The sequence below is a fragment of the Ovis aries genome, chromosome 3, assembly GCF_016772045.2.
Source record: "Ovis aries strain OAR_USU_Benz2616 breed Rambouillet chromosome 3, ARS-UI_Ramb_v3.0, whole genome shotgun sequence".
Classification (NCBI taxonomy): Eukaryota; Metazoa; Chordata; class Mammalia; order Artiodactyla; family Bovidae; genus Ovis; species Ovis aries.
This window is the reverse complement of record NC_056056.1, coordinates 168,368,707-168,396,274: the sequence shown is the minus strand read 5'-3', so window position 1 is coordinate 168,396,274 and position 27,568 is coordinate 168,368,707. Positions and strand designations below refer to the sequence as shown.

The 27,568-nt window shown below is 37.2% G+C and overlaps 1 protein-coding gene across 21 annotated transcripts in view; it reads right to left on the bottom strand.

Moving 5' to 3' along the window:
• APAF1 (apoptotic peptidase activating factor 1) overlaps positions 1 to 27,568 on the bottom strand; it is an 82,140-nt gene that overhangs the window by 43,524 nt on the left and 11,048 nt on the right. For 9 of the 21 annotated variants that reach the window (XM_042247106.1, XM_004006637.5, XM_060413085.1 and 6 more), the window contains 12 exons: positions 23,456 to 23,639; positions 21,410 to 21,522; positions 21,190 to 21,321; positions 16,154 to 16,392; positions 15,582 to 15,749; positions 14,264 to 14,395; positions 11,982 to 12,095; positions 11,352 to 11,536; positions 6,841 to 6,967; positions 5,400 to 5,525; positions 3,458 to 3,589; positions 1,012 to 1,137 (listed from right to left, as the gene is read on the bottom strand). In XM_042247106.1, coding sequence (XP_042103040.1) covers positions 1,012 to 1,137; positions 3,458 to 3,589; positions 5,400 to 5,525; positions 6,841 to 6,967; positions 11,352 to 11,536; positions 11,982 to 12,095; positions 14,264 to 14,395; positions 15,582 to 15,749; positions 16,154 to 16,392; positions 21,190 to 21,321; positions 21,410 to 21,522; positions 23,456 to 23,639 — 1,778 coding nt within the window. The remainder of the gene's footprint in view (positions 1 to 1,011; positions 1,138 to 3,457; positions 3,590 to 5,399; positions 5,526 to 6,840; positions 6,968 to 11,351; positions 11,537 to 11,981; positions 12,096 to 14,263; positions 14,396 to 15,581; positions 15,750 to 16,153; positions 16,393 to 21,189; positions 21,322 to 21,409; positions 21,523 to 23,455; positions 23,640 to 27,568) is intronic. The other 12 variants (XM_060413087.1, XM_027967648.2, XM_060413090.1 and 9 more) reach the window with 5 other exon arrangements.

The window sequence follows — 27,568 nt, the reverse complement described above, 5'->3', positions numbered from 1 at the left end:
ATACGGCAGAAGGTTGCTATGAGACATGAGTGTCTGACACCATGAACCAGAGCAAACACTACAGCATGGGAGGGAGATGAGGAAGAGAGATGAGGAAGTCAAAGAAGGACTGGATCCAACACGAAAGGAAGACCAGAATAACAGCAGAGACAGGAAATGGCAAAAAAAAAAAAAAAAAAAAAAAAAAGTGGCACTAGGATCTTATTGAGAAGGTGGAGATTTTAAAAATTTAGTTTTTTTAAACACTATAAATTTCAGGAGGCTGAATACATTTTTTTACCCCTAGCTCTGACTTTTCCCCCCATGATTTCTCAAGAACAGGAATATAGGAACATAAAAAGCAGAATAAGTAAATGATAAATAAAAGCAAGAACTTTACAAACTTGATACCATAGAGCTCAAAAGGTCTTACAAATCATAAATTAAATATAATGCTTAAAAATTAAAGAACTTGGGCTTCCCTGGTGGCTCAGTGGTAAAGAATCCACCTACCAATGCAGGAGATGAGGGTTTAATCCTTGATCCTGGAAGATCCCACATGCTGTGGAGCAACTAAGCCCATGTGCCACAACTACTGAGCCTGTGCTCTAGAGTCCAAGAGCTGCAACTACTTTATTCCCCATGCCCTAGAAACCATGCTCTAAGAAAAGAAGAGAAGCCACTGCAATGAGAAGCTCACACACCCCAACTAGAGAGTAGCCTCCACTTGCCAAAACTAGAGAAAAGACCAATGAGCGACAAAGACCCAACACAGCCAAAAATAAATATTAATAAACAAATGCATTTCTAAAAAACCAAAGAATTTCAATTATATGAACTTAAAAGCACAGGGTAGTAAACCATTAATAAACAATCATTATGACAAGGAATTACAGTTACATTCAAAATGCTCCTGGATGGTGAAGGAAGAAGCTTTCTGTAGCAATGGGAAAACAGAAATCTATTTCCATAACCCAAGTATAAGATAATACAGTTATGCAAAACCCACTTTAACAATGAAGAAAAGCATACCTTTAATGTTCCATCAGCTGAACAACTGGCCAAAACCTGATCATCTGGTGAAAATCTGCAGTGACTGACTGAATTTGTATGGCCAAACATGGTATTTCGACATTCTTCTTGATTCAGATCCCAGAGCTATTTGAGAAAGATACAAAGATAACTGAAAAATTACCACTGAATGGGGAAAAATTAGAAATAATGTAAAGTTCTTCCTTCCCTCCCAATTAAGCTTTTCCAGTTATAGGAGTATCTTCAATTCAGTTTGACCAAGGTGTCAAACATAAAGGTGAGCATGGGATTAACAAGTAATGGGGCGGCCCTTAGATCAGCACCTAAATCTAAGGGACTTGAAGACTTACTTAGGCTTTCATCTGAGCACTAAACTAGCCAATGCTTATTTTTAACAAAGCAGTTTGAATTTTTTATTCAGCTCTATAATAAGTGATATGTAAAATAAATTACATTTTATTTGTAATTTTTTGAGATGCTGTTATCCAACTCTATAAACAGTCATTGCTAAGAGTTCCCGATACAAACCTTGAGTCTACTAACTAGGCTAAAATCTATTAACGCTCTAAACAATGATTCAAAAATACCAAGACTGTAAAGATAGATATAGATTCATCTGACAGCAAACATTAATGGATCAGAACAGCAAGTTAAACAACCCTTCCTGGAAGCAGTCAACCAAATCCAGAATGTGGGACATTCCACAGGAAAACTGACTCAATTTCTCTAACAAATCAGTGGCATAAAAAAAGAGGTAGCAGAAAGAAGAACGTTTATAGAATCAAAGTGTCTTAACAGACCTATCAACCAAATGCCACTTGAAGTCTGGATTCTGACTGGAGTAGGTTGCCATCTCCTTCTCCAGAACCTACATCTCTTACATCTCCAGCACGGGAAGGCAGATTCTTTACCACTAGCACTACCTTGGGAAGCCCAAATCTATGGTAGAAAGATGTTTTGAGACTAACAAGAAAAAATGAATATGGACCAAGTATACTATGAAATTGTTTATTATGCTAGGTATGATAATGACATGCTATTTATGTTTTATACCTGAGAGACACATGCCAAAGTATACATCCCATCATTCTGAGTGAAATGATGGGATTTGCTATAAAATGCTTAGTCAAAAAAAAAAAAAAAAGGGAAGTGGTAGGGGAAAAAAAAAGGGAGGTGGTAGGGGAATAAAATATGATTGGCAAAATGCTGATAATTGTTGGAGCTAGCAATGGACACCACGGGGTTCATGATTATTCTTTGTCCTTTGGGGTATGTTTGAAAAGTATAAAAAATGTAAACAAAAGGCAACAGTCATTTCTCGTGATTTATGCTATCTAGGTTAAACAAAGAAGGAGATATCCTTTATCTCCCAAAATTAATTTTGGTAAAAATCCTTTGGGAATCATCAGTAAATGAGGTTAAGTCCTGATCTTTATGTCCATCTCCATTTTGGGCTCCTTTAATCCCAGTCTTGATAAACCCAAATCTGCAGATAACACAAGTTACATGGGGGCAACTTCAGATTTACATCTTTTCATTGACTTCTCTCAGTTCAAAAAGCACAAGAAGTAAGTTCTGACAGACCTCATGGAAATGCAGGTGGGAATGACAGGTTTTAAAGTAAAACTTGTCCTTAATTAAAATGGTTGACCAACCAACAACTACTTCCCACATCTTAGAGAATTTTGTCTATTATTTAAAAAAAGGAAATATGAACTTCCTTATCCTACAAAATGTTAAAAGGAAACGTCAAAAGTTATTCACAGATATTTGTTGTATATCTATCCCAAACAATGTTTCATCTTGAGAAGCATTAATTTTAATTAAGTCAGAGAGAGACAAATACTGTATGATATCACTTATATGTGTAAAAAATACAACAAACTAGTGAACATAACAAAAAAGAAACAGACTACAGATACAGAGAACAAGCTAATGGTTACCAGTGGGGAGAAGGAAGGGAAGGCAAGACAGTGGCAGGGGATTAAGAGGTACAAACTATCACGTATAAAATAAGCTACAAGGATCTATTGTACAACACAGTTTTCTCTATAGGAAAACTACGGGCCCTTAGTCTGTGATTATAAGCTGTAGTAACCATGCACACCTGGAGCTAAGGATACCCATATTTCCTGCCATACAGATAGAATACACCTGAATCAACACAAAGGGAAACAGGATCCAGAGATGGAGGAGGAGTTTAAGAGCCTGAGAATGTAGGTTAGGCATCTGGAATCAGCTATGCCTGAAGACAGGCTCCTTCCAAACTTTCCAGTTTCAAGACCTAGTAATATCCTTTCTGCTGTTGTTGCTTGAGCTAACATGAAAGTTTCTATCCCTATAACCAAAAGATCCTTGATTAACACAATATATGAAAAGCAAAAATCAAAGGAGATGTTCTGATGTATCTATCAAATTTATCTACATGATTCTCATTCACACTTACTTTAAGGAAGTAGTCATTTGAACCAGTGGCTAAGAGAAGGTGACTACTGATGTTGGTGAAGTGGCAGCAATTGACTTGCTCTGAGTGCTCATCATAGATACGCACTAGTTCCCCAGTCATTGAATTCCAAATCTGAAGAGAATAGAGAGAATAAAGTTTCAGTTCAGTTGCTCAGTCGTGTCCGACTCTTTGTGACCCCATGAATTACAGCACACCAGGCCTCCCTGTCCATCACCATCTCCCGGAGCCTACCCAAACTCATGTTCATCAAGTTGGTGATGCCATCCAGCCATCTCATCCTCTGTCGTCCCCTTCTCCTCCTGCCCCCAATCCCTCCCAGTATCAGGGTCTTTTCCAATGAGTCAACTCTTCGCATGAGGTGGCCAAGGTATTAGAGTTTCAGCTTCAGTATCAATCCTTCAAATGAACACCCAGGACTGATCTCCTTTAGGATGGACTGACTGGATCTCCTTGCAGTCCAAGGGACTCTCAAGAGTCCTCTCCAACACCACAGTTCAAAAGCATCAATTCTTCGGCACTCAGGTTTCTTCACAGTCCAACTCTCGCATCCATACATGACCACTGGAAAAACCATAGCCTTGACTAGATGGACCTTTGTTGGCAAAGTAATGTCTCTGCTTTTTAATATGCTGTCTAGATTGGTCATAACTTTCTTTCCCAGGAGTAAGTGTCTTTTAATTTCCTGGCTGCAATCACCATCTGCAGTGATTTTGGAGCCCAAAAATTAAAGTCTGACACTGTTTCCACTGTTTCCCCATCTATTTGCCATGGTCTTAGTTTTCTGAATGTTGAGCTTTAAGCCAACTTTTCCACTCTCCTCTTTCACTTTCATCAAGAGGCTTTTAGTTCCTCTTCACTTTCTGCCATAAGGGTTGTGTCATCTGCATATCTGAGGTGATTGATATTTCTCCCGGCAATCTTGATTCCAGCTTGTGCCTCTTCCAGCCGAGCGTTTCTCATGATGTACTCCGCATAGAAGTTAAATAAGCAGGGTGACAATATACAGCTTTGATATACTCCTTTTCCTATCTGGAACCAGTCTGTTGTTCCATGTCCAGTTCTAACTGTTGCTTCCTGAGCTGCATACAGGTTTCTCAAGAGGCAGGTCAGGTGGTCTGGTATTCTCATCTCTTTCAGAATTTTCCACAGTTTATAGTGATAATTAAAGGTAGAGGGTGGGATGATTTGGGAGAATGACATTCTAACATGTATACTATCATGTAAGAATTGAATCGCCAGTCTATGTCTGACGCAGGATGCAGCATGCTTGGGGCTGGTGCATGGGCATGACCCAGAGAGATGTTATGGGGAGGGAGGTGGGAGGGGGGTTCATGTTTGGGAACGCATGTAAGAATTAAAGATATTAAAATTTAAAAAATTTAAAAAAAAATAAAATAAAATAAAGGTAAAAATCAATAGGTTTTCTTTTCTCTATTTACTTTGTAGACTAGTAACCTGATTGTTAGTATGTTTATTCATCTAGTTTTACACTGAATACAAGACAGTTCATAAAGATAAAAAATCTGGGTTGCATTTCACAGATTATGTATTTTACAACAGGAATCAACTCAGACAATAATTTTGTGTAACAACACTTCCAATCATAGTACACTCAGAGATTTCAACTGATATTTAACTCACAGACTTAAGAATAAATGGCAGGCAAATTCATTAATTTGAAATGGTTTTTCCCAGCTGCCTGATAAATATCATGGGCTGATCAACCTAGGCATTTTTGCTGGTGCTTATAAATAAAAAATTTTAGACAGCATTAATTTATAATGGATAAAAACTGGTTGGCCTCAAGTGAGTAGATCAACAGGCAAGAGTCCTTTAACCCAACTTATTCTAGTCCCTCAGTAACAGAAAAAGAAAATCAATTTTATGGTGGTTACAACTCTAGAGGAAAATCGTTCCATACCTTCACTTTTTTATCCACTGAGCAGGTTGCTATAAATCTGTCATCTGCAGAGAATGCACAGCAAAGCACTTCATCCTCATGAGCCTTGATTTCTAGAAGTTTCTCTCCTGTTTCAGCTTTGAATACCTATACGCACAAGAATAGATCTTTTTACTATAACTGCTTACCCATGGGTCATCATTCAATAAAAAGTATTTCTTTGAAAGATCTTAAACACTATTATTTTGCAAGAGAAGTGAACCTTGGCAGTATCAATCCAAAAAAAGTCATAATTTGTCAGAATTTAAAAAGAAAATTGTCTCTTGTTAAATGTTTATAACATCAATGAAAAGAACTGACAGGAGAGCTTCAGTTCTTGAAAACAGCTTAGCAAATTCTTAACAATGAACAAAAAACAAATTATTCAATATGCTTCTGTGGCTCAAAAGCCAAATTAATACGCGTGGTAATCAAGTACACATACAGAAGTAAGGCTTACAATCACAGTCTTGCAAGATTAATTTTTTTTTTAAATACTATTTATTTGGCTGCACCAGGTCTTACTTGCAGCATGTGGAATCTAGTTGTAGCTTTATAGCAGATTTATAGCAGATTTATAGCAACCTGCTCAGTGGTAGCTAGATCTTTTTTAGTTGTAGCACATAAACTCTTAGTTGCAGCACGTGGAATCTAGTTCCCCAACTAGGGATCGAACCTGGGCCCCCCGAGCTGGGAATGTGGAGGCTTAGACACTAGACCACCAGGGAAGTCCTTTGTAATCTTAAATTTAAGTGTTTTAAACTAATTTTTGTTTCCTTCAAAATCAAAAGGTTCAATACTAATTTAAAGAAAAGCACTCCATCATGCTGTCTGAAAACAAATGAGAAATTGAAGAAAGCACCTTCAAGCACCTTAGGAAATAGTCTAGTCCAATTCCTATTTACAGTCAGAAATTTTCCCAAGCCTGTGATAAAACAGGTATTTGATTTAATCAGCATTTTTTAATCAGAGCCCTGTTCACTGCACTGTTACATCCTTCTGGCCTTTAACCAAGTGATCATTTCCTCATTACCATTAGCTGGCACATGGGTGACACTAACTGAATGCTAAGGTAAAAGGCACTTCTACAACACTTGGCAAGTTTAGAATTATGAAGACACACCATCATCTCTTTTAAATCTATAGAGAAACCTTTCATAAGATATTTAAGAGATCTGAATGTTCCTCTGCTCCTAATGTGTAATTTTCTTGAGTTTCAGAATTGAAATATACTCTAATATGTACACAGGAATTCCCTGGCAGTCTAATGGTTAGGACTTGGCACTTTCACTGCCAGGGTCCAGACTCAATTCTTGGTTGGGGAACCAAGATCCCACAAGCCATGTGGTACGGCCAAAAAAAAAAAAAGAAATACACCCAGTATTAGGTACATGACTCAATTTTTCTCAAGAGAGAGGTTTACCTGTAAAGTTTTATCAGCTCCACAAGAAGCTATTCTTTGACCATCTTCAGAAAAGCAAGCATGGTAAACAGCATCTGTATGGGGGCGGACAACCAAGCGGGAGAGGTTCTTCATGTTTTTTTTGTTTCTAAATATAAGGAAAAATTGAACAGAAACCAAATAAATAAAAGTAATCATTTTCTTTCCATAATAAACTCTTTTTAACACAGTTATGCTCCAAAAAATACAAAACTCTTACATTACCAACATGTAAATGACAGCAGAAATCACCTGAAGTAAAAAAGCATAACAGAAAGCAGCATTTTAAGATAAGTTACCCTATATCAAGCAACCTATCATGTATTATAAATAATCAGTTAACCAAATACATGTCATTTTTTATTTTCCTGATACATTAATAACAACATGTGCAGAGAAAACATTATGAAAGGAAAAACCTCAAAAAAATCTCCATCTTTTTTAAAAGGAAAGTTATACCAAAATTAAGCTCATTCCCTAACTAAAATATGACATTACACCCACTATTATGATGTGCACTTTAAAACTGCTCTTCTCTAATTATTACAATATAGATGGGAAAAAAAGTCATTTTCTTTGCATCTTAATCTACTAAATACTACTCCACTACTATATATATTATATTACTTTAGGGCTAAAGGATAAAGGAATATAATGCACATACTTAAAAGGGGAAAGTATTAGAACAGTGTCTGAATTACATACACACGCCCCCAGTCACAGTAAGTATGTTAAATGGTATCATCTTAAGAGTCAAAGGTTAGGAGTCAGACAAACCTAAAAGGCCACCCTAGTTCTACTACTTATTGGATGTGTTACACAAATAACGTAAGCTAGTAAGTTTCCTTTTCCTCATATGCAAATGTAAGTAACGATACCTATTCTAAGCAAGTGTCACACACAAAATAGACCAAAGGAAAAAAGGGAACACAAAGGTAAATCAGACTTAAATCTTGCCTGCTGCTGCTGCTGCTGCTGCTGCTGCTGCTGCTGCTGCTGCGAAGTCGCTTCAGTCGTGTCTGACTGACTCTGTGGGACCCCATAGATGGCAGTCCACTAGGCTCCCCAGTCCCTGGGATTCTCCAGGCAAGAACACTGGAGTGGGTTGCCATTTCCTTCTCCAATGCATGAAAGTGAAAAGTGAAAGTGAAGTCGCTCAGTCGTGTCCGACTCTTAGCTACCCCATGGACTGCAGCCTACCAGGCTCCTCCGTCCATGGGATTTTCCAGGCAAGAGTACTGGAGTGGGGTGCCATTGCCTTCCCCTAAATCTTGCCTAGGAAGTATTAAACTTCACTAGAAGTGATAAAAAAACAAGCTACAAGAACTAGAGTGATGAGAATCCAGAGGATAAACAGGTAAGTTACCAGCAAAGTTTAGAGAGTAAGATTAAGAAACTACTTTCCACTATCTACTCAATTTCTCAAAATTCGGAAACTGACCAGTCACAATGATCCACATATAGCCAAAAAGTATTAAATAACAAATGAATCTATGAATAAATGATTTCTTTGAAAGCTGAAACTCAGTTAAATTAAGTTTATATGAACCTAAACTTTCTACAGAAAGAACAGAAAATCTTTCCAGTACTGAAAAATAAAGCTTCTTTGAACATGACCTGGTCAAACCCAGTTAAGGCTTACCCGGTGGCTCAGTAGTAAAGAACCCACCTGCCAATACCTGAGCTCTATACCTGACCCAGGAAGATCCCACATACTGTGGAGCAACTAAGCCTGTGCAACACAATTACTGAGTCTATGCTCTAGAGCCCTAGGGCCACAACAACTAAAGTCTGTGCACCCTGGAGCCCATGCTCTGCAACAAGAAGCTACCACAAGGAGAAGCCCGTACATTGCAACTAGAGAAAAGCCATGCAGCAATGAAGACCCAGCACAGCCAGAAATAATTAATTTATTAATTTAAAAAATACAGCTATAAAGGGAACTCCCTGGCAGTCCAGTGGTTGGGACTCCATGCTTCTACTGTAGGGGGCACAGATTCCACCCTTGGTCAGGGAAATGGGATCTCACAAGCCACAGAGCCAGAAAAAAAGAAAAAACAATGATATAGGTATGAATGACTAAGCATCAGAGGGTTGAAATACAACTGATGAAATGAGAAAAAAAAGAAAATAATAATAACAAAATCAACAATTCAAAAGAGAACAAGAACTAAATCTATGTTCATCTGATTATGAGACCAAGTATTACAATTCTATTTTAGTCACTAAGACACCAATTCAACTGTATATATTATACCAATTATATAAACCAGGCAAAATACGAAATGCTATTTATTCTTAATAACAACTACTAATATTCATGGAGCACTTTCTAAGATCTAAGTACTATTCTAAGCAACCAACAATTTTATGTTTTACATATACATACACATTCATTTAATCCTCACAATAATGCTATGAAACAGTACCACTAGGCAAGAGAAGCTGAGTAACTCTCTTCCAATAATACCCAACTGAAAAACAGCATGAGCTAGGAGTCAAGCCCAGGCAACCTAGAGCCAGAGCCCGCCAAACTCCTCTGTCCATGGAGTTCCCCAAGCAAGAATACTGGTGTGGGTACTCTCTGCCATAAACTATAGCAGGATCCTCTATGACCCACATCCCAGAATATTGGAAATAAAAGCAAAAATAAACAAATGGGACATAATTAAAATTAAAAGCTTCTGCACAACAAAGGAAACTATAAGCAAGGTGAAAAGACAGCCTTCAGAATGGGAGGAAATAATAGCAAACGAAGCAATGGACAAAGAATTAAAATATGCGTCTCAATATATCTCAAAAATATACAAGCAACTCCTGCAGCTCAATTCCAGAAAAATAAAAGACCCAATCAAAAAGTGGGCCAAAGAACTAAACAGACATTTCTCCAAAGACGACATACAGATGGCTCAACAAACACATGAAAAGATGCTCAGCATCCACTCATTATCAGAGAAATGCAAATCAAAACCACAATGAGGTACCATTTCACACTAGTCAGAATGGCAGCGATCCAAAAGTCTATAAGCAATAAATGCTGGAGAGGGTGTGGAGAAAAGGGAAACCTCTTACACTGTTGGTGGGAATGCAAACTAGTACAGCCACTATGGAGAAGAGTGTGGAGATTCCTTAAAAAACTGGAAATAAAACTGCCTTATAACCCAGCAATCCCACTGCTGGGCATACACACCGAGGAAACCAGAATCGAAAGAGACACGTGTACCCCAATGTTCATCACAGCACTGTTTATAATAGCCAGGACACGGAAGCAACCTAGATGTCCATCAGCAGATGAATGGATAAGAAAGCTGTAGTACATATACACAATGGAATATTACTCAACCATTAAAAAGAATACATTTGAATCAATTCTCATGAGGTGGATGAAACTGGAGCCTGTTATACAGAGTGAAGTAAGCCAGAAAGAAAAACACCAGTACAGTATACTAACACATACATATGGAATTTAGAAGGAAGGAAGGAAAACCCTGTATGCGAGATAGCAAGAGAGACACAGATGTATAGAACAGTCTTTTGGACTCTGTGGGAGAGGGCGAGGGTGGGATGATATGGGAGAATGGCATTGAAACATGTAAAATATCATATGTGAAATGAATCGCCAGTCCAGGTTTGATGCATGACATAGGGTGCTCGGAGCTGGTGCACTGGGATGACCCAGAGGGATGGGATGGGGAGGGAGGTAGGAGGGGGGTTCAGGATGGGGAACACATGTACCCTCATGGCGGATTCAAGTCAATGTATGGCAAGACCAATACAATATTGTAAAGTAAAATAAATTAATCAATTTAAAAAAAACACAAAAATCAGATCACTACAATTGTGGAAAATAAGACTGTCATTCTGTATAAAAAGGAAAAAAAAAAGAATACTGGTGTGGGTAGCCATTCCCTTCTCCAGGGGATCTTCCTGACCCAGAGATCAACCCTGGGTCTCCTGCTTTGCAGATGGATTCTTTACCAGCTGAGCTACCAGGGAAGCCCAATAAGGGCTATATGCCAGGCAAAGTACTCATCACTTTATATCCAATATCTCATTTGAATTGTCACAAAAATAGAACTTATTTTAAAGGTTTGTTATCACTACTTGATGTATGAAAAAGGAAAGTAACCTGTAACTTGTTCAAAAATCACAAAACTCTTAAGGTTCCAGAACTGAGTCACAAACCCATGTTTGTAGCTTCAAAAACAATGCTCTTTGCTACTACATTGTAATTACAGTAAGCAAAGCATTTATACCAATATTTAGGATGACTTGTCAAAAGTCAACTTATAGGCAAGCATCTGTTTCAACGGACTCTTTGAAAACATATGGTTACTTTTCTAAAACTTTTCAATAAGAAAGAATGCTTATTAAAAGTTCGAGCCCTTCCTAGGAAGTAGTTAAATCTTCCTGGAGTGAATGTATTCGCTACCTGAGAAATAATGACATAGTCAGCACTCTGCTCCCTCTGGTTTCTCTCCTAACCTACTTACACCCACTCCAGGTAAAGCATTCCGTTATCGACCTCCTGCTTGGCCTGCAGCTTAGCTTGCCGATAAACCTCTGAAGTTTCCAGTTCACAGAGGCCCAGTTGCACAATATTAGGAAATGGCTGTCGTCCAAGAAGATGCCCATTTAAAGATAAAAACTCCTGGAAATTCTCACAGTCTGTACCATCCTATGAACAAAATAGAATTGCTTAGAAACATAACCAGAACCAAGATCAGATATTTTTCTGTTTCTGTGATCTTGTCACTTTAAAGGCTTAAATATTCTCTATATGAGCTAAAATTAAATAGCCAACCATTAGGTAACAAATACACAGTGATCCTCTTCAGACTTTTAAACACAGGGTAAAAAAAAATCTCATTATCAAAGTACTGCTCTAACACATTCTTTTTCCTAGAAAAAAAGAAGAAAATCACTGAACAGTTTACTTCCCAGCTTTCAAATCTCAATCCTATCCACACTCCCAGTAGGAGAGTAGGCAAAATAATCAGACTAATCCAGATTAACATGAGGAAATTATTGCTCTTCACCTCTTCTATTTTGCTCATCCCCAATATTAAATCTAGAATTAAATGTATGTCCTTTAAGGACTTATTTTTAATATTAATATATACCTTTTCATCCAATATATGCCTGTATTCCACAAATTCATGAATCAGATGAGCAGGGCCTACAAGTTCTGTTTTTGCTTTAATCCAATCCAGGGAAAACATTAAAGCACACAGTTCCTTTAAAAAAAAAAAAGTAAGTAAGATCAGGAGCAGTGTTAAAGAGACCAAAGCATTTTAAATCTACCATCACTACCCTAACACTACTGAGAGAAACTTAGCAGATATCTAGAATTTAAGGACAAAACGGAACATATCATTAATAATTCCAAAGAAACAGAAAATGAACCTCACAGCTTAACTCAAATTTCAGTTGGACTATTAAGACTTAAATATAAAACAAACTTCAAAAACCACCAGAAGATACAGATATTTACTATTTTTGTAACCCTGGGGTGAAGGAAATTTTCATACACATGACACCAAAACAAAATATCAGAAAGAAAAACCGTGATGCATTTAACTACATATAAGCTCAAATCTTCAGTATGTTAAAAATCAATATAAATAAAATTTAAGACAAAAAACAGGAAAAGAATTTATTTACAAATGTATGGTAGATGAGAACTTATTATCTTTTCTTATAAAAATTATAACAAGAAAAAGACACTCTAATAGAAAAATAGGTAAAGGCAATGGATGAGAGCCAACTCACAAAATAAAAAATACAAATGGTCATGAATTTCACCAATAATCAAAGGGAAACAACAAAGATTTACAATTTATTATCAGATTTTTAAAGACTATTCAATCCTTGATTGGAGAACTAGATCCTCCCACATGCCACAACTAAGACATTCCCATGCTGCAACTAAGACCCAGTACAGCCAAATAAATAAATAATTTTTAAGCATATAAAAAATGTTAGCTCGTATCAGTCTATATTAACTGGCATAAAAAGATAACCATAAAATACAATTAAGTAGAAAAAATAAAATATAAGACTATATTCCTATCAAGATCCCATTCTGGTTTTAAACAACAGGTGTGTGTATCTGAGCAGCAAAATGATCTAGAAAACCACACACAAAAGCATTAGCAATGGTTGTGATCTTCATTTAATCTTTTCTTCTGTTTTCCAAAGAAAAAAAGGTTAAAAAAAAATGAAAGGAACTGAATCTTATGACACTATCATACATATCAAATGTTTTTAAAAGGTGCATTGACCCAGTAATTTCATTTCAGGGCATTTCCAAAGGAAATAATACAGGTGTGAAGACAAACAAGAATTTCATTACATCATCATAAAGGGGGAAAAAACTGAAAACAACCTAAATGTTCAACAACTACAGTTTGGCTAAGTAAGTTAGAGCACAGATATTTACTGGAATACCATCATTCCAATGTTGATTATTAAACAAACCATTTTGCTAGGTGGAAAAAAATAGGCTACAATATACCGTATTCATAATCAAGAGACAATATACCTTAGCATAGAAAAATTATTCAAAGTACATGTTTTCTAAAATGTTAACATTTTGAATATGACTTCAAATACCATCTATGTGCTGATGATTCCCAAATTTTATCTTTATAACCTAACTTTCCCCAGAGGTTCGGGTTGGTATACCCAACTATATGCTCAATATTTTCAGTCAGATATCTTAATATGTACACCAGACTTAATATATTCCAAATGAGTTCCTAATCTTCCCATCATCCCTGGAAAAATACTTGTTTGACCCACAGCTATTCCCATCTCAGCTCACGGCAACTCCAATCTTTCCACTGCACAAGCTTGAAGTTATCTTTGACTCCTCTTTCTCTTATGATACACATCAAATTCTCAGCAAATCACAATGATCCCAACACCAAAATCATCACTTCCTTTCTCCATGTAGGCTTTTTCCTTCTTGAGCGCCTACTATCCCTTGACATGGGAGAAATCTATCTGTCCTGTATCAGTATCTCCCCAGCATGTAAGTTCAATGAGAGCAGGGACTTCGTGCCCGTGGTATGTTGTTCATAATGAAGAATACCACCAGTACACAATAGGCACTCCATAAACATTTACTGAATGAATATACTTTCCCAGCCTCCATTTCCTCTCAAAACTTAAAAACAAATCCGTATCAACCACAAAGATAGTTACTGGTATGAGGAGAGTTAATTTTTAGGGGGTTCACTTACTACAGTTACTAAGGTAACTGCAGATAAAAACAGTTAACAAAAACTACATTACTTACATAGGGTATAACCCTATATTTACTAGTAAAAGAAAATTCTCAACGTAAGACAAAAAAAAAGTCATACAGAAGAAAATAATGTTTCTTAATGAGTCATCTTACTTTGTGCATATTAGCACTGGCCATGTGATAGGCCAGAAAATTGTACCAATACATGCAATCCTCCTGATCTGGTGTAAGAGAATGTAACTGGTGATGTCTCTGGAACTGAGTGACCATCTTCTTGTGGAGATCCTGAAACCCAAATGAAACATGTCAGAAGACAGAAGCAATTTCATAACCCAAGCATCACAGAAACCCCATCTTCCAAAGCTATTTAAGAATGTACAGGACTTTCCTGGTGGCACAGTGGATGGGAATCCACCTGCCAATGCAGGAAACATGGGCTAGATCCCTGATCTGTGAAGATTCTGCATGCCACTGAGCAACTAAGCCCATGTGCCACAATTCCTGAGCCCTCAGCTCTAGAGTCGAAAGCTGTAACTACCAAGCCCATGAGCTGCAACTACTGAAGGCCGCACACCTAGAGCCCATACTCCACAAGAGAAGCCACCGTAAGGAGAGGCCCACGCACGCACTTGCTGCAACTAGAGAAAGCCCGTGCAAACAAAAGAAAATTAATAAAATTATATATTAAAGAAAAGGTACAGAGAATCTCCCCACAAGATACACATTAGTTACAAAAGGAAAAAACAATAACTTTACAGTGGAGAAACTTTAACCAGGTAATCAATGTTACTATCACTGATGAACCATTATCAACACCCTGGGTATGATGCACTGAGGACACACAGCACCTCTGTAGTGTTACTGCCAAAAATATGTAACCTTGCTCTAGTCAAGAGAAAACATGAGACAAACCCAAACTAAGGAACACTGTGCAAAATAACTGGTCCCTCTTCCAAAGGGACCGCAGAAGAAAGCAAGCTGAGGCATTTGCCTAAATTTGAGTAAACTAAGGAAAGGACAATATTATGTAATATGGGAAACAGAATTGAATCTGATCTACAAAAAGGACATTAATGGGAAAGCTGGCGAAATCCAAATAAAGTATCAGTTAACAGTTCTTTTCTTGTTCTTGTTAGTCACTCAGTCATGTCCGATTCTGTGTGACCCCATGAACTGTGGTCCGCCAGGCTCCTCTGTCCGTGGAATTTCCCAGGCTAGAATACTGGAGTAGGTTGCCATTCCCATCTCCAGGGAAAGTAAGTCACAGTACTTAGTCAATGTTAATGTTCTGGCTTTGATAACTGTATTACAGTTATTAAGATGTTAACATTGAGGGAAGCTAAGTAAAGGTATATGCACAGAAACTATACTATTTTCTATACTAAAATTCTGTAAGACTTAAGTATAAAATCATTTCAAAATAAAAACTTAAAAAAAAAAAAAAAAAAGGAATGTACAGAGATGCAAGTACCTGAAGCTGGCTGCGATTCTTTTCAGTAAGGAAATCTACTTGCAGATCATGTAAATAATAAAGAAATGATTTTCCATTCCGGTCACAGAACAAGAGAGACTTATTAACAAATTCCTGTAATATGTCTTCAACTTCTTCCATTTCCAAGTCCCAGAGGATACATAACACCTAGGAATCATTTTAAGCATTTAATGTGCCACAATGTACAGTGAACCAGGATTGCAGATAAGAGATTAACACACAAAAAAAGTCATGTATTTAAATCCCTGAATAGTATCTCCATTTGATAAGAAGTTCAAATATGCATCAAGATAAAAAAGAAAAAGTTCTGAAGAAGTCAAATGTGTCTCCAGGTTCATGAAAATCACTGAGAAACAGGCAACTCACCTGAGTTCAACACCAAATCCTTGAAGAAAACTAAGAGTACTGGGATTTCTACATCCTCTACCCTACCTCCTCAGGCACACAGGTTTTATCTTGCTAATATCCTCTGTAACAATATTCTCAGTACTAAGCCAAAGCTTACATGCCACAAATAAGGGGATGACAAAGATTGTTGATCCATCTATTACCTTTGTAGGCACCTTAACATCTTTCTGAATGATGGAAAGATCTGTGTAATAATCTTTGATGTCTTCTCTGAGCATTTCAACACTTATAGACATGGCTTCATCTAGAGCCTCATAGTCATAAGATGAAGATTTTCTTATCCTCTTAAATTGCTTATTCTGAAGTTGCCTGAGGTAGTACTCCCAGCGGTTGGGAAAATCTCGTAAAAGTGCACCAATTAAAGACACTACAAGAGGCGAACCTAAAAAAAAAAAATCACTGTGTTAATACTGTATCATTTCCAAATTACCACTAAGTTAAGAATCAATCTGTCCTCAAAGAAAGAATTTTTGCTGCATTCTATCCAAAGCCTTAAAATACATAACTCTTGGATTCACTTCAAGTATTTATTCTAAGGAAGTCACTAAAAATAAGAACTATTTCATTTAAGGATGTTAATTACAGCATTGCTCAAAATAGTAAAAAAATTTTAAATAATAACAGGGAAATGACTGAATAAATTAAAGTATATCACAATATTATGCCACTGGTAAATTTTTTTCAAAAGATTTTAATGACAGAAAAATGCTCAAGATTTGCCATTAAATGGATAAGACTGAAAATTATGGGAATTCCCTGATGGTCTGATGGTTAGGACTCCATGCTGACTGCCAAGGGCATGGGCTATCTCCCTGCAAAATAATTCAGGGAAATAAGATCCCACAAGTCAGAAGGCATGGCCAGAAAGTAAAAATAAAAGAAATTAAATCCCATCAAAAAAAAAAATTAAAGCTTGACTCTCACTATATTTTTTATTCTTTGAGAGCAAAGGCCATGTCTTCATCTTACCCCATGCATAACATATGTATCTTCATTAACTATTATTTTAACTAATGAATGAACAACAAAATATCACTATCCATTTAGGGTACCACTGCTGCTACTGCTAAGTCGCTTCAGTCGTGTCCGACTCTGTGCAACCCCATAGACAGCAGCCCATCAGGCTCCCCCATCCCTGGGATTCTCCAGGTAAGAACACTGGAGTGGGTTGCCGTTTCCTTCTCCAGCGCCTGAAAGTGAAAAGTGAAAGTGAAGTTGCTCAGTCGCGTCTGACTCTTCGCAACCCCATGGACTGCAGCCTACCAGGCTCCTCCGTCTATGGGATTTTCCAAGCAAGAGTACTGGAGTGGGGTGCCATTGCCTTCTCCACAGAAGAACCTAAATACTAAATATTCTAGTAAAGTTTCTGAATGTCATGTGTTAAATTGTCATGTTCGAGGGCAGACAGAAGAAGCAAGAAGAAACCCAATCTCGCAGCCTCCAAAACAAAAACTATATTATAGAAAGTTAATCAGAATGAAAAAGCAAAAAGTTATGTGCCAGAAGAGACAAGATACAACCCCAGGAAAACAATGAAATGAAGTGGAAATAGGTAACCTTCTAGAAAAATAACTCACAATAATGATAGTGAAGATGATCCAGGATCTCAGAAACAGAATGGAGAAATCGCAAGAAATGTTTACCAAAGACGCAGAAGAACTAAAGAACAGACATGAACAATACACTAGAATGAATCAACAGCAGAATAACGGAGGCAGAAGAATGGAAAAATTTCCTGGAGGACAGAATGGTGGAAATCACTGCTGCAGAACAGAATATAGAAAAAAGAGTGGAAAAAAATGAAGAGAACCTGCGAGACCTCTGCGACAACATTAAACACACCAATGTTAGCATTATAAGGATCCCAGGATAAGAGGGAGTGAGAAAGGACCCAAGAAAATATTTGAAGACGTAATAGCTAAAAACTTCTCTAACATTTTGGAAAGGAAATAGTCAACCAAGTCCAGGAACACCAGAGTGTTCCAGGCAGGATGAACCCAAGAAGGAACACACTGATACACACAGTAATCAAAATGATGAAAATTAAAGACAATGATAAGCGTTAAAAGCAACAAGGGAAAAACGCTAAATAACATACAAGGGAACTCCCATCAGGTTATCAGCTGATTTCTCAACAGAAACTACAAGTCAGAAGGGAATGTACAATATATTTAAAGTGATGAAAGGGAAAAAACCTATAACCAAGAATACTCTACCCAGCAAGACTCTTGTTCAGATTTGATGAAGAAATCAAAAGCTTTTCAGACAAGCAAAAGTTAAGAGAATTCAGCACTACCAAACCAGCCTTACAACAAATGCTAGAGGAACTTTTCTAGACAGGAAACACAAGAGAAGGAAAAGACCTACACAAAATAAACCCAAAAGAAAATGGTAATAGGATCATATATACTGATAATTACTTTAAATGTAAGTGGATTAAATGCACCAACCAAAAGACATAGACTGGCTGGGCAGATGAAAATCTGAGCATGTATGCATTGGCACTTACGTCATTCTACATAACCCCCCCAAATTTTATGTAATTATTTTATATTGTTAGGTTAATCATGTTTCCACTATGGCTTGCAGTTGCAATTATCTGTTATTTATCATCTGGCTATTGATTGTGAAAATTGATAAGGAACTTTTACTGTTGCAATTATGTAACTATTATTCACTTTATACCACTGTAACATGATTAGTCAACAGAAAATAACAAAATTCTATTATCACTAAAACTACCATTTAATAGAAAAACCTATAATCACTTTTAAAATTCAGATACATATCAGAATTATGTAGGAATTTTTTGAAAAGTACAAATGCCCAGGTATTGCCTTTTTTGGCCAAAGCTCCAGATGTGTTTCTAATGAGAAGCCATACTTAAAAACAACTGGACTGTGTGATGACCTCTTACTTTTACCTAGTTTTTCACTCTTTCTATTTCATAGTCAGTGCTCCACTTCACTTAGTTTATGGTTTCCAATTTCACCTTTTTTGTTATAGTCTTCTCAAGCCTGTATCAAGTATAGTAGAAAAGCTTTTGTATACATAAATAGTATGCATTAATATATATTTTATAAAAATTATGAATTTTTTCCTAGCTCAAAAATTTGTGACCTTTTGATTCCACCTGTTTGACTTGGCATGAATAGAATGCTAGATTTCTAGTTCATAGTCACTCAAAACTCTGCAGTAGTTTCAGGTATTTCGGCATCTAGTGTTACTGCTAAATATCAACTTCTGCTTTATTGACTACGCTAAAGCCTTTGACTGTGGGGATCGCAACAAACTGTGGAAAATTCTTAAAAATAGATGGGAATACCAAACCACCTTACCTGCCTCTGAGAAACCTGTATGCAGGTCAAGAAGCAACCATTAGAACCAGACATGGAATAGCAGATTGGTTCAAAATTGGGAAGGGAGTACATCAAGGCTATATATTGTCACCCTGATTGTTTAACATGTATGCAGAGTACATCATGCAAAATACTGGGCTTGATGAAGCACAAGCTGGAATCATGATGCCAGGAGAAATATCAATAACCTCAGATATGCAGATGACACCACCCTTATGGCAGAAAGTGAAGAGGAACTAAAGAGCTTCTTGATGAAAGTGAAAGAGGACAGTGAAAAAGCTGGCTTGAAACTCAACACTCAAAAAACGAAAATCATGGCATCCACTCCCATCACTCATGACAAACAGATAGGGAAACAATGGGAACAGTGAGAGACTTTCTTTCTTGGGCTCCAAAATCACTGCAGCCATGAAATTAAAAGATGCTTGCCCTATGGAAGAAAAACTATGACAAACCTAGATAGAATATTAAAAAGAAGAGATGCTATTTTGCCAACAAAGGCCCATAGAGTGAAAGCTATGGCTTTTCCAGTAGTCACGCATGGTCCAACAGAGCTAGACCATAAAGAAGGTTGAGCGCTGAAGAATTGATGTTTTCGAACTGTGGTGTTGGAAAATACTCTTGAGAGTCCTTGGACTGCAAGGAGATCCAACCAGTCCATCCTAAAGGAAATCAAACCTGAATAGTCACTGGAAGGACTGATGCTGAAACTCTAATACTTTGGCCACCTGATGCAAAGAGCTGACATTAGAAAAGACCCTGATGCTGGGAAAGATTGAAGGCAGGAGGAGAAGGGGACAATAGAGGACGAGATGGTTGGATGGCATCACTCAGATCAATGTATCTGAGTTTGAGCAAGCTCTGGGAGTTGGTGATGGAAAGGGAAGCCTGGCAGTGCTGCAGTCCCTGGGGTTGCAAAGAGTTCAGGCACGACTGAGCAACTGAACAACAACAATTACTGCTAAAAGTCTAGAAAATGCATTATATTAGCAATTTAAAAAACAAAATGAGGCTTGAAAACTTTTAATCCAATTCTGAGAAGATAAAGAATTACCACTGTGGAAAAAAAAAACAAAACAGGAAATTAACGTGACAGTATTATTAACTAAAATACAGATTTTCTTCAAATTTCACAAAATTTTATGCTAATGTCCATCATTTGTTTTCACAGCTTATTCAAGACTCCACCCTGTATTTAATTGCATTGAACAGCTTCAGCTGCATGCAACAAATACTGGTAAATTCTCTTTTCATTTTTATCCTATTAAAAATAATTTTAAATTTTCCTTGCTACGGATTCTTAGATACACCCATCATTTAAATGTAGACATTTAATTACCAAATACGTAGGATTTTTTTAATATCTTTGATATTAATTTCTCATTTGGGTATTAATTTCCATTTAAAAACTTTCTTTTCTGCAATCACCTTCTCTCTGCTTTTTTAGTCTTCTAACTTTATTGAGACTTTCAATACTAAGTCAAAGATCTCTCTTGGTAAATGTCACATTGCACTTGAAGATATGTGGGTTATTTCAAATACCTTTTGATATTGATTTCTAACATAATTCTATAGTGTTGAGAACAGACTCTGTATGATTTCAATATCTTTAGACCATGAAATTGTGTACTGTTTTTTATGTCCCTGGGTATATCTCAGTGTCTCTTAGTTTATAGTCTATGGGAACTTGAATAGAATTTGTATCCTATTTTTGTAAAAAAAAAAAAAAAAAGTATATTGTCTTGTTCATTAGCTTATCTTACAAAAGGGTAAATTAATATCTCTATTAACTCCCTCATACACAAAATAAATAATTATACCTTTACATTCTTGTATAATACTGTGAGCTTGTTCTGGCAAATCTGCTTTCTTCATATTAACAAAAAGGGATAAAATTTCAAGTGCTTTTTCTTTTCCTAAACCACTCTCCACAGGCACTACATATTTAGGACCTGCAAAATCACCAAGACATAGTAAGAAATTTGGTATGCCACATATTTAAATGTAATTTAATCATCATAAAAAGAAAATAATACTTACCCATTACTGAATCTGTAACACTCTTATCTCTGGTTGTGAGAAGAATTTGACACTGATTGTCAAAAGCTTTTAATACCCAAGGATCCCAAATATCATCCAAGATCAATAAAGACCTTAATAAGAAAAAAATTGTATTGAGCCACTAATGACATTTATTTTAAACTTCCTTTCAAAAAAAAAGAAAGAGCATGCCAGTGTGTTTTGTTTTTTTTCTAATTTACAAAAAAATTTTAAAAAAGATGTCTATATTGGTTGTTCTTCTTTTTGGTATCTCTTATACAATATACCAATAAGAAAAAGATTTAGAGACTTCCCCTTCCTTCCACCCCAAATCATTTCATATTAAAGTTAAGGGACTTACAAAAAGAGAACTGTGAATACCATGTAAATATTAGAAAGAAGCCTCCTAGCATCTAAAAAGAACTATCCAAATAAGGAGATTTTTCCAATTTTGACTTTAAGCACCCAAACAAAACAAGAATTGGGCTTAGGTTAGCATTAGAAAGCATCACAGAACAATGACAATATTTGACCATTTTTTACCTATAAAATTAGCAATTTCATATGTTCCAACCTAACAGAATGCATCAGCAAATACTATTTTTCACTTGGGCTTTGTTTTCCATCCAAGAAATCAATTTGTTTATGCATAATGACAAAGAACCTCTGTGCTAATTCCTAACTGGTCCCTCCAAAAACTCTTTTATACTCACCAGAACAAACAGAGAAAAAATACAACTAAAACCTGACAGCATAATTATACACTAGCGTTTTTATCTGGCTGGCACACTACTTCTATACACTACAAAAAAAGACTCTAGGAATATACACAGGTTGGAAAATTACAAAAGCATAAACCAAAATGATGCTGAGTAACAAAAGGACTACCTTTATATAACATGGTCTGATATATCTGAGAGTGGTTAGAGTAATTTCCTAAACAAATCATTTTTATTTTTGCAGAGAAAGAAAGACAGACTAAGGAGAAGTTACTGAGCAAGAAAAGAGAAAGTGATTAGTGGTCTCAATCCTACTTCTCCATGAAAATAGATACTAGTGACTATCAAGGCAAGGGCAAGATAATAGAGTTATGTAGTAAAGAAACCAGAGAGAGGGGAGTCTGCTCTCTGTAGTGAGTACGATCATAATCACTAGGAGGTTTTTTTCCAAAAATTATTCCCCTTCCCCAATATCCTGATATGAAACCTCTTACCAATTTGGGAATCACTGCTGTACTCCAGCCCGTTACACATGAAAGCATATAGCATCACTAGCTGCATCAGGGCAATAAAAATATTCAGAGCCATTACCTAATTCTCACCTAATTCAACGTTACACTCACAAGGAATGCTTTATTCATCTTTGTGCTTGTAGCACTTGACCCAGAACCTGGCACAACACTCACTGTTGGTTAAATGAACAAATGAAAGAAGGGCTGCTAGATCACAGAAACCAAATTGCTGACTAAATCCTTTACCTCTTAAGAAAGGCAACAACTAAGCTTCTGTCTCCCTCTGGTTAATGAAAATTATGGAATAGCTGGTAATACTTCCTGGCACATAATTATAATGGTATTTATTTAAGAAAGTATCGAAATAAAAGAAACTATTAAAGTGTAGGGAAGTAGAAGAGTTACATGTATACCCAAAAACTGAAATAACACAACAGAAGGATCCCATTAAATAAAAATCTTTCCTGACTCTGTCTTTCACAAGTTGCCTACATTTATTCTGCCCTTTGTTCTATGTTAATCTATTAGAAATAATGGTTTCAAGGTAAAATGTTTGCATTTTTCTAATAAAGACCACCTACTTAGGAAATATTTCTTAAGAGCCTACAATGGTACACAAGAGAGAACATGGCAGGTATCATGCAAACGCCAGCGGCAACCACTTCTTTTTTTTAAATACAAGAGAAAGAGCAGAAAAGCAATGATTCTTTTTCAGTCTTCTACCCAAGCGCAAGAAAAGGTTACGATGTTCTCCAGATGTCAGTAGTTAAGTCTCACTGGGACTTCACACATCAACTGAATACAACCATCTGTACCTTGGATGTTTGCGCAGCATCAGAACGCGGAGACGGTCTTTAGCCTCTTCAATATTAAGTGGAAGCCTCTGGGAGAAGCTTTCATCCTGATCCAATCGTGCGCAAAGGTTCTGTAGCTTCATCAGAAGCCCAGATTTGTCCTGTTTCCCAACTGACACCCAATGCACACCCCCTGGGAAACAATCTGGTGAGGAAAAGGAAAATAAATTTAAGGTCTTTAAACAGGAGTCCCCCTTTGAAAGATTTTACTGATAAGCAGCAGTAAAGATTTGTTCCAATCTTCGATTTCATCACATGTTCAAACTTCTCTTGATTCAGAGTATATATTTTGTTTGTAGGACTATTATTGAGCTTCAGAGCCCAAATCTAAGAAAAGTTGAAGATGTGAATAATCTGAAGTATGGTGTTAATCTGCTACATATCAACAAAATTTCAAATCTTTGTCCTGTGTCCTCAATGATTACTGTGTAACAGTTTCTCAACAGAAGCACTCTGGACATTTTGGGCCAGATAATTCTTTGTTGTGAGGGAACTGTCTTGAGCACTACAGGATGTTTATCAGCCTCCCTGGCCTCTATCCACTAGATGCCAGCAGCACTTTCTCCCCCCAGTTATGTCAATCAAAAATGTCTCCGAAGTTTGTCACATATCCCCTGAGGGGGAAAAAAATCACCTCTGACTGAGAACCACTGATGTGGTTCCTGGGAACACATGACTAGTTCATTCTGGTTCTCATATAGAGACTTCAAGTAAGAAGTTAGGCTCAAGTCTGGCTCTACTGCTTACTAGCTATGATACCGTTAGCAAATCACTAACTTCAATTTCATATACAATACTAGAATAAGACTGTTTACCCCTGCCTATTTCAGTTACTATAAGAAATTAATATATATGTGATTTGGCTATGTTAAAAGGTTATGACAGGATTATTAGTGATATGGATGAGACCACCTTTCATATAATTAAGCTTTGAACTAGTAAGCATTATAATAAGAACAGACATTATTATTACTGGTACTGTCAACTAACATCATCATCATTTTTGTTAATCAAGCCACGTGTGCCAAGTCGCTACGTCTGACTCTGTGCAACCCTATGGGCCAAAGGCCGCCAGGCTCCACTGTCCATTGGATTTCCCAGGCAAGAACACTGGAGTGGGTTGCCATTTCCTTCTCCAGAGGATCGTCCCAACTCAGGGACCGAACCCATGTCTCCTGCACTGGCAGGTGGATTCTTTACCACTGAGCCACCAAGGAAGCCCAATACAATGATTACACATTTACTAAATAAACTAAGTAAAATTGCCAAAGTATGATCATGAATTTAAACTGAAGTTCAGTCAGGTGATTTTCTTCTGCAAAGAAGACGGAAATAAAGTCTGGATGAAGCAACAGGGAGCACAGAGAAGGCATCAGCTTTCATTCAAGATAAGGAGAGAACTAAAGAGTATGTACTGAGAAGCAACTGAATAATAGGCAATAAAAATCTAGGCCCAAGGCTGAGAGGGGGCTGATGGGACAAACACTAAGGATATTATGCTATTAATGGATAAGACTCAGAAAACTGTAGTGAACTTGAAAAATAGAATAGATGGAGGTAGGCAGGGTGGAATAGAATTTTATAGTCAAGATTTCAAAAGTGGTATCATTTCTGGTAATGCCAAAGGCCAGGATCCAACCTGTGATCAGTAAATTATATGGCTGAAGGGGGGAGTGAAGAAAATGGTCACTGTAGATACACAAGTCAAGGAACTGAGAGGTCAAGGTTTTGGATGACTCATCCACATAGATATCAAATCACTAAGATCGCCAGCAGAAGGAGGACTTATAAAATTTATAACTAAGAACTCCAATTATCAGTCAATCAGAGTGCTATAACATAACCGGGAAAGATTAGAAAAATGAACTTCAAAGGACAAAAAATTTAGCTGGGGAAAGGAGTATTAAAGGCCCAGATGAGGCAACAAAGAGCAAAAAAAGCATCCACCCATTTCTTGGTGCTGAAATACACGAAATAGAAAGGGAAAAGGGTTACCACACCACTGAAAAAGGCTACAGAGAAGGAGGTATCCTCAGGAAAACTGGCCCCATTTCACATATGACAAGGAGGTCTAAGAAGGGTTGATGATATAGAGGAGTTTCCTGACCACAGAGGACAAAGTCTGGAAGGCACAGCAGAGGCTTGGGAATGAGAGGAAAGGACCTAGATCAGAATTTGGCAATGAAATGGGTAGTAACTACATGAGAATCTAAAAGACGACAAATAACCAGAAGAACTCTACATAATTGAGGTAAGGCAGGGCTGTTAGGCATGGTTTGATTACCAGTGCCTATGTCTTAGATGAAGGTAAACAACAAGTCCCACACTTTGTTTTTTATTTTGGCAGCGCTGGGTCTTCGTTGCTGCATGCAGGCCACTGGGGGCTACTCTCTGGTTGCGGTGTGCAGCCTTCTCATTGGGTGGCTTCCCTTGTTGCAGAGCATGGGCTCTAGATCATGAGGGCTCAGTAGTTGCAGCACACAGGGTTAGTTGCTTCGAGACATGTGTGATCTCCAACCAGGGATTGAACCCCACTGGAAGGTGGATTCTTAACAACTGAACTGCCAGGGAAATCCCAATAAGTCTTACTCTTTCCTCCTGAAAGCTTACTGAAGTTCTCTAGGCTTGTTAAAGTCAACAGTTATGAAACAGTAAATCCCTGGGGCTTTGCTTAGTGCTACAGCTGTGTTCTGTGTTGGTGACAGTGTTCAGTCACTCAGTTGTGTCCAGCTCTTCTGTGTATGTACATGTGTGTAAATGCACAGGAAAAAAAAGTTTGGAAAAACTCACTCTAAACTGTTAACCATGACTACCTCTGGTGAAGAATTTAGGAGAAAGGAAAGAAGGACAAGTGAAAAGAAATTTTACTTCATTTTAAATGAAAATACTACTACTGTACTATTTAAAACAGTTTTAAACTACATGCTGCTCCTAAGGGGTTTTTCTTTAATTTGTGCTTTCTACTCAAGGTTTTTCAAACTCATCCTGGGGTTCAAGACAAGGTAAAGAAAGGAGCCAGCTAGTTCACAACTGGCTAGTGAACTCTGCAGATTTAAATTTAAATACCTGCTGCTACTAAGTCGATTCAGTCGTGTTTGACTCTGTGCGACCCCATAGATGGCAGCCCACCAGGTTCTGCCGTCCCTGGGATTCTCCAGGCAAGAATACTGGAGTGGGTTCCCAATGCCTTCTCCAAAATACCTACTATCTACATCAAAGGTCTCTCTCCTAACCTTAGAAGTAAATTAGGGCATTACTAACATGCAAGAAAAATAATAAATTATTGCTTGGAGAGAAAGACAAACAGGACTATTCCCTGCTGGTCCAGTGGTTAAGACTCTCTGCTTTCGTTGCAGGAAAGTAAAAGCGAAGTCACTCAGTCGTGTCTGACTCTTTGCGACCCCATGGACTGTAGCCTACCAGGCTCCTCCATCCACGGGATTTTCCAGGCAAGAGTATTTGAGTGGGGTGCCATTTCCTTCTCCAAGGCACAGGTTTGATGCCTGGTCAGAGAACTAGGATCCTGAATGCTTCATGGTGTGGTCAGGGCAAAAAATAAAAGACCAAAAGACCAACTGATCTGCAAACTTATCACTGGGAGCATAAATTTCACATTTCAGAAAGAATCCAAACATCTTGACTGTGGGCACAAGAGGGAGCAATTTAGCCTTGAATGAGGCTTGTACCTATAATTCACTCAAGAGAAATTTAAGCAAAAAAAAAAACTGCCTTTATTCAGAGAAAATTAACCCATCCTAATCTCACAAGAGGTTTATTGAGGTAGCAATTAATAATCTAATAGCATCAGGGAAGGCCTGGGAAGGAAGGAAACAGACAGCCAGCCTCTAAAGAAAACTTTCATGTCCTTAGAAACTCAGCACCGAAATACAATCATGTAAATGGTGGAAAAATTCATCAACTCTTTTAATTTTTAATTCGTCAAATTAAATGGCTGAACTTTCAAAAGGAAACTGGGTTTCTTAAAAATATATAGACAAAAAGAGTTAAGAACTTAACAGTGTTCGTCAATTTATACCGAACACCACCCTAAGGTAACAGTTTCTATAGAAACCA